This window comes from Pteropus medius, unplaced genomic scaffold (assembly GCF_902729225.1).
Source record: "Pteropus medius unplaced genomic scaffold, Ma_sr-lr_union100, whole genome shotgun sequence".
NCBI lineage: Eukaryota > Metazoa > Chordata > Mammalia > Chiroptera > Pteropodidae > Pteropus > Pteropus medius.
Window position 1 is genome coordinate 2,671,505 of NW_024353787.1, and position 14,614 is coordinate 2,686,118.

At 39.7% G+C, this 14,614-nt stretch overlaps 1 protein-coding gene across 6 annotated transcripts in view; it reads right to left on the reverse strand.

Moving 5' to 3' along the window:
- Window positions 1–14,614, reverse strand: part of LOC120593270 (protein argonaute-1) — a 35,394-nt gene that overhangs the window by 8,867 nt on the left and 11,913 nt on the right. For 5 of the 6 annotated variants that reach the window (XM_039851016.1, XM_039851017.1, XM_039851014.1 and 2 more), the window contains 7 exons: window positions 11,103–11,222; window positions 10,614–10,745; window positions 10,353–10,486; window positions 7,058–7,242; window positions 1,712–1,871; window positions 1,442–1,532; window positions 437–631 (listed from right to left, as the gene is read on the reverse strand). In XM_039851016.1, the coding sequence (XP_039706950.1) occupies window positions 437–631; window positions 1,442–1,532; window positions 1,712–1,871; window positions 7,058–7,242; window positions 10,353–10,486; window positions 10,614–10,745; window positions 11,103–11,222 (1,017 nt within the window). The remainder of the gene's footprint in view (window positions 1–436; window positions 632–1,441; window positions 1,533–1,711; window positions 1,872–7,057; window positions 7,243–10,352; window positions 10,487–10,613; window positions 10,746–11,102; window positions 11,223–14,614) is intronic. The other variant, XM_039851015.1, reaches the window with a different exon arrangement.

Sequence of the window (14,614 nt, forward strand, 5' to 3'; positions counted from 1 at the left end):
AAGTGTGGCCTCTGGACAAGCAGTATTACCTAGGAATTCGCCAGATCTACAAATTCTAGGGCTCCATCCTAAACTCACTAAATCAGAAATTCTAAGGATAAAACCCTGCAAACTGTTTTAACAAGCCCTGCTGATAATCTTGATGCATGCTAAAAAGTTTGAGAACCACTGGTCTAAATAATCAGTCCTCAACATGAAACAACTAGTAAATAGAAACTGAGGGCATTCTATTACAAGAAAAAAGGTCTATAGATGCTTTTACATGCCACCTCTCATTTTTGATTTCTGCTCCCAAGCCTATATTCTATTTAGCAAAGTTCTCAAGAAGTAGCACCTCTAAGTGCCAATAGCTTAGAAAATGTATCATGTACTCTCTGCTACTATTAGGTCCTCTGGCCTTAATATGAAGGTTTTCCTCATCTACTGTGGGCCCTACCTGGGGAAGCTGGCCTTCAGGAACCCCATCTCGGTAGAAGATGATGCGGGTAGGCTTGAAACGGGTGGACTTGTAGAACTGGATGAGCAGCTCACGCACCATGTAGGATAAATCTTCAATGATCTCCTGCCGAGGTCGCTGTACCCGCACAGTAGCACAGTAACGGCTGGGGTGGGCATCCATACTGCCTACCACCTGACAATCAATGAAGCAGGATCAGACCCCAGAAACCCTCCCTACCCTCCCAACACTGTCAGGTTTGAGGAAAAGTTTCTCAGCAAGAAAACTATGCAATTGAAGTGAGTAGGGGTTTGGATTCAGTTAGCTCTAGTTTCGATCTCTGTTCTATCACACAAGCAGAAGATACTTTTCAAAAGGGACAGTGGCCAGAGCCTAGGATGGATGGCCACAAGGAAAATAGGGATAAATAAGCATAATGTAAGGGTTCTCTACATTTATTGAGTTAAGTTCAGTCTGCCTAGAGAAATGAGAGGGTTGAAGAAAGAGAATTGGGAAGGAAGGCCTGATCCCTCTAGCAATTCAGAAGCCCCTAGGGGACAGGGAACAGAGAATTCAGAAGAGGGATTAGAGAGACAACTCATCTATGAGGTGGAAAGGGGATAGGGATGGGGAAGAGGACAGTCCCAGCAACTGAGTAACTCTCTTAAAAGGGATTTCAGAGAAGAAATGTGAGTCACCACCATATCTGTATTTCATGGGGAAAAAGAAATAAATTTGAACAAAGAGGAGTGATGGAGACTGGGTCAAGTCTTTGGCCACAGCCTACACTCTCATTTGCTCTCACTGAAAAAAGAAAGAAAAAAAGACACCATATAGTTAGTTTTATGAAGATACCAAGGGAGTGGTTAATGGTGATGATCAGCTGAAAGGAAAAGATCTTATGAAGGGTCAAGCACCAGAGCTAAGGGAAGGAAATTATGTGTAGTCTTGGGAGCTCAGAGCTAAGAGGAGAACCTTACGAGGAAGTTGGAGAGTATCACTCACTGCTGTGATAGAAGGTTTTTTTCCATCCCCTGCTGGGGGGTGTGTAACATCTGCTCCCAGGAATATCACTGGCTGTTGAAAGACTGCGGAGCTGAACAAAGAAGAGAAAACAAATGGTGAGGAGTTGGGTTTTCTCTTCCTGGCCATCTAGTACCCACTATGGTCCTCTTTCCCTTGTGTCTGCCTCATTCTGCCTGGCCAGGGTCCTATCTTTTCATCAATTCCCACAATGGTACCTTGCTTAACAAGGGCAAGTAGGTAATAGCATACCGCTGGTGTGGGACTAGGATGTTGTTAATGCCACCAAGTTTGACATTGATCTTCAGGCAGAGGTTGGAGAGAGTCTGAGGCGAGGTCTTGACCACATTCTTCACTTGCACACACTGTGTAGCCATTCCCAAGAGTGTATCTCCAACACGTTTCACCTCAGCTATAAGAAGGGAGAGAACTAATTAGTGCATTCACAAATACTGAATGCCTACTAGATGCCAGGCAGTACTGGACGTGCTAGGGACCACAGTGGTGATCAGAAACACATAGGGTCCCCACTCTTATATTGTTTACTATCTAATGACTAATTTTAAAAATCATGAAAAGTACAACGTTAAATGCTACAATAGAAAAATTCATGGAACTATGAGAGCATAAAATAGGGGATAATAACCTAGCCAGGAAAGGACTGAGTAAGCAATTACGAACTGAAATCTAAAGGTAAAAAAGAACATAGAAGAGAGGGGGAATTTGGGAGAGAACATTCTAGGCAAAAATGCACTCTGACAGGAGATAGCATTCTATGTTTGACAAACAAAAAGGCCAAAGTAACTACAAAGGAGAGCAAAGGAACCATAGTGTGAGAGAAAGAATGTGGTCATTAGACTGACCTAGGGAAGAAATGAGAGTAGTTTACATTAAGAAGGCAGTTGTTAAGATAGAGAGAAACAAAGTTGAGAGATAGTTAAGAAATTCCAAGAATACATACATATGTAAATAAGGGAAAATAATTTCTGTGTTGCTAGCTTTTGTAATAAAATAGATAGATCATAAATTCTTTTTGAGACACTTTGAGTTCCAAGTGCTTTTTGGTCATCCCAGTGAGGATATGAACTAGACAACTGGATATAGAAGGTGGAAGCTAAAGACTAGTCTGAAATGAAAATGTAAAATTTGTTAAATGTTTAAGTACAGGTAGTAAGTGAAGATAATAAACTTGATGGGATTATCAAGAGAACAGAGGAAAAAGAGAAGAGAGCTTAGACCTGAATTTCGAGGAACTCCCAATATTTGCAGAACAGGAAGATGAGTCTGCAAAGGAGAAAAATCCAGAGAAATAATAGGAAGAAAAAGACAGCTGTATCATGATTGTCAAGAGAAGAGAGAGAGTTTGAAACAGAAGCAAGTGTTCAACTAAGTCAAATGCTACTAAGAAATCAGGTAAAATGAAGACCAGAAATGTCCTTTGGATTTAGTGAAATCGAGGCAAAAAATTAATGTATACAGGCGAAAACTATTTTGGTGATATAAAGAACCAAGAAGGAGGCAGAGGATCAATGAAGGGTTTGGTGTGTTTTTAATGGGAAAGACTTGAGCATGTTTAAAAAACTAAAGGGATTATTTCCACTTCCAAGAGAGATGGAATAGTTAGTAGTAAACCAGTGCTTCTATAGAGAACATTCAGAAAAGCCAGATAAAATACAGAAATCATCTCACAGAGATGAGATATCTATCCCCTGCAGCTGCTTTCACCCTGATACATTTGCTGATTCTAGGTGTGGGCAGGAGGCTGAGATTTTAAGCTTTGCACCAGCAGAGGAACCCATTGCCAGGGGATAGAGAATGCTACAGAGTTTCTGGCAGAAATAAACCAGTTCTAAATGTGAAAGGTTAAAAATAAAAATCGAAAAGAAAACATAGACGGGAGCACTTGAGATCTTGCTCCCAGGCATATGTTATCAGTTTGGCTCAGATAAACTTTTATGAAAATTCTTAAAAAAAAGAAACCGTAAACTAGTATCTTCATGACCTTGGCATTTCTTAAACAGGACATATAAAGTCCTAGCCTAAAGGAAAAATATTAATAAACTGGACTACATTAAAATTTCTGTTCAATGAAAGACCCCTTTAAGGAAGTAAAAAGGCAAGCCACAGAGCAGAGATAACATAGATAATATACATACATATTCAATAAAGGGATTATATAGAACACCTATAAATTAATAAGAAAAAGGTAGTTAAGTCTATTTAAAAAAGGAAAAGACTTGAGCAGGCACTTTACAAAAGAGGCTAGTGAAACTGTCAATAGAAATATAAAGTTACTCAATCTTATCAATCAGAAAAATCAAATTAAAAGCACAATGCAACATCACTAAACATCCACAAGAATGGCTAAAATGAAAGAAACGATACCAAGTTTGTTAAAGATATAAAGTATCTAGAACTCTCATACACTGCTGTTGGAAGTGTAAATTTGTACACTTAAAATCCAATCCCTCTGAGATATACACCCAATAGAAATGGGTATATGTGTTCAAAGAACATGTACAAGAAATGTTCACTGAAGCATTATTTATAACAGTAAAAACTGGAAACAACCCAAATGTGTCCATTAACAGTATAATGGATAAATATATGTAAACTGCGTTATAAACTACAACTATACAAATATGGATGAATCTCACAAACATAATGTTGAATAAAAAAAGCCAGACACAAAAAAAGTATATGAAATGTGATTCCATTTATATAAAGTTTAAAGACAGACAGAACTAATCTATGGTGTTAGAAGCCAGAATAATAGTGGTTAGTTACCACTGATGGGAAGTTTTAATGACTGGGAGCCTGGGGCTGTGGTAAGTTCTGCTGCCAGAACTTAGTACCGGTTACACTGCTGTGACATTTTGTGAAAATTCATTGAACTGAATATATAATATTTCTATATGTATATTATATTTCAATAAAAAGTTTATATAAAAAAAGACAGTATATCAATTTTGTGGAGAGTAAGAAGTTAACTATACTGAGGACAGGATGAGGTATGGTACCAGATCAGAACTGGGCAAATGTCACACTATTCTTCTACACTTTCAAGGCAACCACAATACAACTGGACTTGCTTCAACCATCAACAGAGAATTCCATTCACCTGGCCTCCCAGGAGTGTGGATGAAGGGTCTTTAGAAGAATCTGACTGGTCCTCTTATCTGCTGGCTCAACTCCTAGGCAAATAGCTCCATTGTCCAAGTGGTATAATCAAGGAGCAACATTTATGTGGAAGAAACGCAAGGTCCTAATTAAGGCATGAGACTGCAGAGAAATATAACATTACTGAGCCCAGGAAAAGGAAAATTCTCTGAGTAAGCATTACCTACCCCAAGCGCGCTGCACTATATACTCCCCAGATAAACCAAACATTGGATTCTCCCTTTAATGGAGGGAACCATAAACACTGATAATTACTCAAGACAGTTCTTGAGTAATTATTTTCCATCCAAGGGCCATCAATTTAAGGCCCAAGAGAGACATGGACTGGAAGTCAACCAACCTCTCTCCATAAATAGTTACCGAGAATCACGTCAGTGGAAGGCTCTACCTTAAGTGTATGTATGCAGAGGGAAGAAGATCTATTCCATGATCAAAGTAATACCAAGCAAGGTAGTAACTGATCAGCAACCTGATAAAATTTCTCGAAGAATCCAGAGACAAGTTCATCTTCCAGGTGGGATGATAAGAAAAACCTTCAGAAATAAGTATACTTAAACTGGGACTTATAGGATGGAGAGAATTTTAAGGACAAAGTTGGGGATAAGAAATAGAGTACCTAGATATTGTAGGCAAAGGCGAATGATATGAGCAAAACCAGAGACTGGAAAGTACAGACAAAAAATGAGCATTTAGAGTATCTACTATGTGCCAGGCATCATGTTAGATGCTGCTTTTTATATAGTTAATTCATGAGGCTCAGAAAGGTTAGGTAATTTGCCTAAGACAGTAAACTGGCAGAGCCAAGATTAAAATCCAGTTTTAATTTCAGAACAAGTGACCTTTCTGGTATGAGTGGCAAAGAGAAGAGTGTAAGATAAAGCTGAAAAGGTTAAGCTATTATTGGGGCCCTGAAAACCTTTTATTTTGTGAATGGACCATGAAGGGTTTTTTTGTGGGGAGGAGAGAGTTGGGAGCAGAGTTACAAAAAGTCTCATCCAGTAACATATTTAAGGAAGATTTAAGAAGGAATGTTAGAACTGAGTTGAGAAGTGTGGTTAGAGAGCAGGAAATATATAAATATACCTTAAGACTTTAAAAAAGAACACTGAAGGTAAAGCAAAGAGAAGATAGATTGCTTCCAAAGTTTGGATGAAGGTACCTAGAAGCAATGTGATGCCAAACCCAAGAGAAGTAAAAAAGGGCTTACTAGTAGTCAAAGAAGCTACTAAAGTGATGCATCGCCTACCAAAACATCTGCTTTTTTCACCAATGTATTCAGGATCTAGCGCAGTGTTTCACACATAGCAGGTCATCAATAAACTTTCGATGAAGTAAGGAAGAGAAGTCAAAGGACCAGATGGGAGCTGCAGAGAGGTCAAGGGTTGGATCAAGATTTTAATAATTCATTATAACATATAATAATAGGTTATGACTAAATCAACTGAAATGAATGAAAATTTTACTAGAATGTAAAGACAGAAAGAGAGGGCAGAGTACACAAACCTGGAGAATACCATGCATTCCTGGTAATGACAAAAATAAGTAAGAATAGACAGGGGAAAATATCAAGAAGTCAAGAGAACTGAGGTTGCTGGTGACCCCCTACAGAAGAGGTTAAGGGGAAAGGTAGAAGTAAGAGAGATGAAAGAGGCGAAGTGAGGAAGGAGTAAGTGGCTGGTGAGGAAGTGGGTATAGAGAATGCAGAAAACTCATTCAAAAAGTTTGATGAAGAAAAACAAGAAAATAGGAAGACAAAAGCTGAAGGAGATGGCATGATTACGGTAATGTGCACTAGGATGGGGAATCTGAAGATGTTTGAAGGTTAGAGGGTATAAAGTCCCAAAGGTAGCAGGATGGGATGGGATCAAAAGCACACACAGGTTGAGCAAGTAAGACGAGTGATACCTCTTCCTTTTTGAAACAGAATAGGTGGAGAGGGAAAACAGTAAGAAAAGTGCTGAGCTAGAGATGTATATTGTCATTCCTATTCTTAAAAGAGAAGAAAAGAAAGAAAGAGAAAACTTCTCAAAAAGTCCAAGTCATTCCCAGGCAATAGAACACCAACAGAACTACCAAGAAGTTGGCTTGCGTACACTGCACTATGCCCTGATAGACAACACTCTCCTAAGAACAGGAATCTGGACTAATCTGTCTCTGTATCTGGCCCAGCTTAGCCTGGCATAAAAACTAGCACCAAGAGGACCACAATAAACGTTAAGGGAAAGAGATATGAGCAGGTAAGCAGGACCTGGGAGGACTCATTGGCTCATATGGGCTGATATTTCTCTTATAAGAGGAGCACCAACATTAAAGAACAACTCCACTATAGCTTAGAATCCACAATGACTCCTCCCCAGGAGCCTTCAGGGAGATACTCTGAGTCCCGTCTTCATAACCACTATCCCAAGGAAGCTGTACCATACACGGGCGTCTTCCCTGGCAGGATGACAATAATGAGCTGCAGCCCTGAGTAGGTGTTCTTGAGATGCCGGAACATGGGCTCCACGCTGTCTGCCCCCTGCGCATATTTGCAGAAGCAAGGCTGGCCCTGGATGGGCATCCCTGCATCCTTGGAAATCTTCCGCAGCTGGTCTGTGAAGTTCCTGCAGCACAAGTATGGTCATGACAGAAGGCAGTAAGTCCCACTTTAATACCTCTGACCAAATGCCTCCATCTTAGGTGCCTAAGCTCTATGATAGGCACTGAAGATTCTAAGATGAATGAGACATGATCACGGCTAGTGTAAAAAAAACATTTATAGTTGAGTAGGCCAAGATAGAGCTTGGTAAGAACTCAATGGTACAAGCAGAGAACTGAGGGAGCCCAGAAAAGGGACTTGTGGGAATTCTCAGGATCCCCACCATGTCCCACTCAAGCAACTGATTCCCGTGCTCTGTTATAAGTCCATAGCAACAGGCAGATGCCTGAAAGGAGGGCCTCTTTGTTCAAATTAAAATAAATAATGTTCCAACAGTGATTGGAACACAGGAGATGCTCAATAAAAATGAGCTCCCTCCTTCCCTACTAGTTCTTTGAAGCCTGAGAGCAAATAATAAACAAGCTTCTTTCCTTTGGCTTTAGGGCTTTATCCTGGGAAAGAAAGACAAAGTTGGAAGAGAGGGTACACATGTAATAGATTAAAAAGAATTAAGTTACATTAATATAATGACAGACTGAAATGAACAGCAGGAAATTTTGTGAAAATCCTGCATTTAGAATAAAAGCAATAATGTACAGAGAACAAAAGCAAATTGTTCAGAGGATTCTATTATAGAGCATATAAATTTAATACGATAGATTGAAAAACCTATGTAGTGAGAAAATAAGTATTATTTCACATATTTAGTTAAAAAACACAAGAAAGATAAATACTGTACAAGTTATGTAAAATTTTAAATCACTTATTAACATATATAAAATGTATAACTGGACAGGAAGGTTATAATAATTCAGACAGTAGCTGCATCAGAAGGCAGAAATGGGACTAGGATAGAGGATATAAAGGAAATGTCAAATTTACCTGTAATATTTAATTTACTTAAAAAAATAATATGACAAAACCCTGGATGATAGATACATGAGTGTTGGCATTATTAATCTATATATTTTTTTAAAAATTTCAAAATAAATTGTGGAATAAAGAAATACAATCTAACCATTGTAAATAAGAGCTAGAGCTCTGATGGGCTACAAACAGTATTTTTTTTCCATTTCTCTGTCTTATATACAACCACAATGTAGCTATGAAAAAAACTGATGTGTTATGAGATTCCATTAATAGTGGGTCTCTATTTCAAGGAAATTGGTATTCTCAGTCTTCCCTCTACTATCAGCTCATTTGAGATACTATGTCCAGTGTTGGGGGCCACAAAGTGTTGAAGTCTAAGATGGGGAAAGTCCTAAAAGTGATAAAGCTGAGGTATCAGGGCCTCTTCAACTAAAAGAAAAATTATGAGGGTTGACCCTACTACTCCCTCTTCCCTCTCCAAATACCAATTTCTTCACCCCCACAGTCACCTTTCTCTCTCCCCTCTCTGTCTCAGTGAAAACAATACCTTTTCCTGTGCTCTGGATCCCATTCCCTCACACACTTAGGAACTCTGCTCTAGTTCCTTTCCAGTTTCTCTGAGTTATACTTTCAGGCTGTGTTAACTGTGCACATTCTCCCTAGACGGTCTCATCCACTGCCATGGCTGAAGACTCTCAAATCTTTATCTTTAGCCCAGAACCTTTACCAGAACCACATATCCAACTGGACACTACTGACTCACGTACACAAGTCATATTCTCACCACCTGCATCTAGAAATCATTGGGAGAAAGAGATGTCTGATGAACTGACTTCCTCCAACTCAGATTCCATGTTTATCAGTTTCTGTACCCCAAAATATCCAAAACAATGGATTGTTTCTCAAAAGAATGAGACAGGAGAAGGACATGGCAATGAGAATGAAGCACATAAAGAATACAGCTACCAAAAAGGTGACACAAAGGCAGAGAGCTGGGAGCCTTTCCAATACTGCCAAAGACCAGCCCTCCAATACTACACAAAGGCTAGGAGATGCCTCACTTAAATGGGGCTAAAATGCCAAGAACCCAGGAAGAAGGACAAGAGGAACCCATTTAAAAGAATGACAATTGTGATGGTAGTAGCTGGGTACCGGTGAAGTGGAAAGGAGGAAGCGGGGCAGAGCAGCCAGAGTCCCCACATTCATCAGGGGCTGCTGTAGCTAATTCTTATGAAAACACCAAGGCCAGCTGAACTCACCAGGGAACACATCTCTATTATCCTTGTAGCTGCCCAAAGTGGTCAGCCCTACCAACATTCCTCAACCTCAGAGTACTCTGACCCCATCCCAGATGCAGAGAAATAAGAAACCATCACTTCAAAAGACCAAACTATACACTGTAAATAAGTGAATTTTGTGATATTTGAAATAGATCTCAATAAAGCTGTTTAAAAAAAAAAAAAAGACTACAAGGGGAGAATCACTGACTTCTTCTACTTACTCATTCACTCAGTCAAGACTATTATTCCCCTAACCTGCTCCTATAAACCATTCAGCTGTCATCTACTCCCAGCCCCTCAGCCAGAGGCCTTTACAACTTATGCTCACCTAATTCAGGTCACTTGGACCTGACTGAACAAATTTTGTACATAGGAGAGGGCAGGTCAGAGGACCAACTGAATAAGTTGCTCTTTTTTTGTTTCCAATAAGGAATATAAGCTTTGAAGCCTCAGATCTGATTTGATCTCAACTGATACTTTCTTGATATGCAAACTTTGCACAAGTTACTTAACATCTTTGAGCCTCAGCCTCCTGAAAATGGAAATACCACCACCTACTCACTGTGAAGATGAAATAAGAGAACATAGAATTAGGTACAATGTTGGCATAAACATTATAGTCATCACTGCCACTATATATTACCAATGTTAATAATTATAACAAAAAAATAATTCAGGCCTCCCTTAGGAGATTCATGCCCTGAAATCATAATCTCTTAACTGATAGGGCTCCTAATCAAGACTCCTGACCACAGACTGGCAGAAAAGGAGCAAGCAGAAGTTTGAGCCAGACAGCACAAGGAGGCAGAGTCAAGAACCAGAAAGAGCACACTACAGATCAAATCTTGGCCCCTCAGGGGTAGGAGAAATTAGGCAGCTCTCAGGTCCTTCCCACCCTTCCATCCATATACCCAGCCCTCCTTACTTGAGCACCTCTTCTCGACACTGTTTTTGGGGTGCGAAGCAAGCGATGGCCCAGACTTTTATCTCAATGCCATTGTAGAACTGTTTCCCCCGCATGTCCCAGACACCCTGATTGGGTGTGGCAATGGCCCGGTTCTGAGGATAGGCAAAGGGGGAGCCCAGGTGAGCCTCAGTAGAGCCAAGTGGGTAGGGGAGCAAAAGCCCCTGGCTGTACAACCCAATCTCCTCCCAAAATGCCCCAGAGATGTTGTCTGGCCCTGACCCTGCTCACCCGGCCGCCGTACTGCAAAATGGGCGCCGGCAGCACTCGTCCCGTCACCTCCGTCATGTCATCCTTTACTTTGATCCCAAATTCCTGGATATAAGGGTCTAGGTTGTAGCTGGCATTCTTCATCTGCAAGACAAAAGATGTGGATCTCAGGAGAGCGGCAGCTTGGCAATACCACTCACCCTCTAGGTCCCAAGTAGAATGCCCTAGGCAACTGAGACTGGCAAGAATAGCCATAAAAAAGGAGGGAAAGTGGAAGATGACCTAAGTGGGAGTGGATAACATAGATAAGTAACACAAAAGAGAAAAAGAAATAGGACGCTGAGTAGCTACAGCGTCAAGCAAAAGTCCTACGGAGCCCCAGGCAACAAATCTAGACTTGTGTTCTCCTGAGGGTCCTGGCCAAGGCAGAAAAGCATCTATGCTAACAGGGGCCCCAGTGACTGAGCAACCCAGCATACGTTTCTCTGCAGCCCCACTGACCAGGCGGCTGATCTCTTCCTGTCTGTCTGGGGCCGACCTAGCTGTAGCCTTTATCATGGTTGACGTCTGGTTGTCCGTCAGCTTCTTAATGCAGCGCTGCCCAGCCACAATGTTACAGACCTGAGGAAACAAGAGGAGTAGGTAAGTCTGGCTTGAGTTCAGTCTACCCTATACTCAGAGCCCCACAGTAAAGAGACCTTGGCTGTCGGCCCTGCAAAATCCTTTGGGCATACAGGTAAGTTAGAAAATATTCACGTGCAATACAAAAGGCAGTAGAGCCACTTTGTGATTAAGAGCTTGTGATCCAGAGCCAGATCAGGGCTCAGCTCTCATATGTTAAATGGGGAGAACAGTAACGATTTCAAAGGGTTGTTTGGAGACTAAATAAAAATAAAGCACTTAAAGGGCTGAGTACAGTTCTAGAACACAGTAAATATTCAATAAATTGCAGTACAAACTACTATTTACCAAAGGACCCATTGTTAGAACTCTTCTGAATATTAAAAAACTCAATATACACAAACTAGATTCCTAAAGTAGTATAGGCAGCTCTTAATGGTGGCAGGTAGTCTGTTGCTCCATCCTGCAACTCACCAGGAAAACTAAGACTGGCTCTTAACTCTTGAGTCCCAGCCTACAGATAATCATCGAGGCCCTGAACTATAGAAATCACTGTCTCTGTTGACTGACAGTGTCCTCTGTTCATGTGAGAAACATCTTGCTGCTCAGTTCCTCTGGGGCCCAACAGAACATAATGGAGATCAGCGAAGACTTTCTAGTGATATATAAGACTCCCATTGCTCATTTTATTATATTCAAGATGCTGTGAACAGGAAGCCTTATGGCAGAGTAGAGAGAGTCAATAAGTTTAGAAGACTTGAGTTTGAAACCCAGCTTTGCCATTTTAGGTGCTGTTACTTTGGGCAGGTGTAGGTCTCTTAACCACTGAGACTGGTTCTTTATTTCAGTCATGGAAAAATACACTAGCTATCTCATGAAGTGGCTTTGAGGATTTACAAGAAATGAAATATATAATTTGCTCCCATAGGGCCAATACTATGTAAGTACTGGTTCTCTTCTCAATTTCCAATTTTATGCTGAACAACGGTAGGAAAAACCAGGACAAGGTCACCTGCCTTAAATTCTGTATCCCAAACAATACAAAAATTAGTGAATTCACTTAATGACAGTCCAGAATTAAAATCTGTGAGGTAGCTCTCTTGAAGGCACCTTAAAGTTGTAATACTCTCTACAGATGATTTCAGCTACAGAATCAACACTAAGAAAAAGACTAAAAGCAGGGATGTGGAGAAACTGGTAGGAAGGTAAAAAAGTACAGCCTTTGTGGAAAGCAATATGATGATTCCTCAAAAAATTAAACAAAGAATTACCATATAATCTAGCAATTCTACTTCTGGGCATGTACTCAAAACAAGTGAAAACAAGGACTAGAATTAATATCTGTACACCTATATCCATAGCAGCATTATTCACAATAGTTAAAAGATGGAAGCAACCCAAGTGTCTGTCAATGAATGAATGGATAAACAAAATGTGGTATATGAACATTATTCAGCCTTAAAAAGAAAGAAAATTCTGCCATATGCTACAACATAGATGAACCTTGAAGACATTATACAAAGTGAAACAGGCCAGTCAAAAAAGGCCACATAGTATATAATTCCATTTATATGAAATTCCCAGAACAAATAAATCCACAGAGACAGAAATAGATTAGTGATTACTAGCGGGTGGTGAGGAAGAATTGAATGGTGAATGGTAATAGGTATGGGCTTTCTTCTGGGGGTGATGAAAATGTTTTAGTATCAGATAGTGTTGATCGTTGCACAACTGTGTGAACATACTAAAAAAAACCCAAAAACCACTGAATCATATACTTTAAGAATGAATTTTATGGTATGTGAATATCTTGAAAAAGCTATTCTCAAAAAAATCCCACCAGGCTACAATAGCCTACATGATTTGACATGAATCTTTCTCCAAAATCATCTCCTACTACTTTTCCTCTCATAAACTACATGTCAACCACTATGACCTCTGTCTTTTAAAAAGATCCAAGCTTCCTGCTGCTTTAGAGCCTTTGTGCTTGCTATTATCTCCTGCCTGGAAGGCTCTTCCCTTATATTACAAGGTTGGTTCTATCTCATAATTTGGGACTCAGCTCAAACGTCTCCTAAAAGAGGACTTGACTTCCCTGACCACAATAACTAAAGTGGCTTTTCAACTGTCTCCACTCAGACTTCTATCCCCTTAACCTATTTTATTATTCTTATAACACCACCATCTGAAACTATCTTATATATCAATTTATTGTCTATCTCCCCCTTCTAGAATGTAAGCTCCATGACAGCAGGGACCTTGTCTTGTTAACCTCTACATTCCCAGCACCTAAAAGAGTATATGACACAAAGTAGGAGCTCAATAAATTTGTTAAATAAACAAACAACAGTAAAAATCAAAATATAAGTTATTACATAAATTATTCCCCTTGGAAACTATTGCTTAAATAGAAGTAATGTTAATTTGCTAACAAATCTCAGCTGGCAGTAGATATTACCTAAAGCCTATCTACTTAGCTGGGATTATCCCTAAAGACGTCCGTTTACATCTCAGAGAAAATATTGCGTTCATCTCACTTTCTGTGCATCATCTATTAATTAAGTCAGAAATTTTGGGTTTGGGGATCTCTTCTCCCTTCAGAGATCTCTTTTCTTCTGGTTTGTTCTGAAATCCCAAAAGCTCACAGAGGCTTGAGCTTTGGTCCCAACTATTTGACTCCTGCCACTGGAACAAAGTAAGACAACTTTGTTGTCTAGGCTAGTGCTTCTCCAACTTTAATATCCATATGAATCCTCTCTGGATTCTGTTAAAAGACAGATTCTGATTCACTAGGTCTGGGTGGAATCTGAGATTCTGCATTTCAAACACGTTCCTGGGTAATATCTACGCTGTTGGTCCACTAGCCATACTTTGAGTAGCAATGGACTAGACAATGAAGCAGTCAGCATCAGTTTCTTATTAGACATTTTGGCTAGTGCATACCAAACCAAATAGAGCCTGATAGTTCTATATTCATACATTCTATAACTTAAGTAGCATTACTATTCTTTCTTTAATTTCAGGATTTCAAAGATCTGTTAAAGCATAAAAATAGATAAATCTTGAAGCCAAACTTTTTCAAAAAGAGTACATTGATCTTATTAGGGAAATAGGATTCATGTAATAGGTAACATTCATCTTCATTTTCTGTAAAACAAGGTACATTTATATCTCTAAGTCATTTATGATCCCCAGCTCCAAAGAACAGGAAAAGAGAAATTAAGAGAACATGAATGTGGGTAACTGAAATCTCTGTCCTGAACGAATTACTTACTTAAAAAACAGTAAATGTAGCTTTCAACTCTGCATGGCAGTCCTGAAAGAGTATGAGAACAGGATGGGAAATAAAAGAATTCAGCGGGTAAGGATGAGGCCTACATTTCACAGAATGA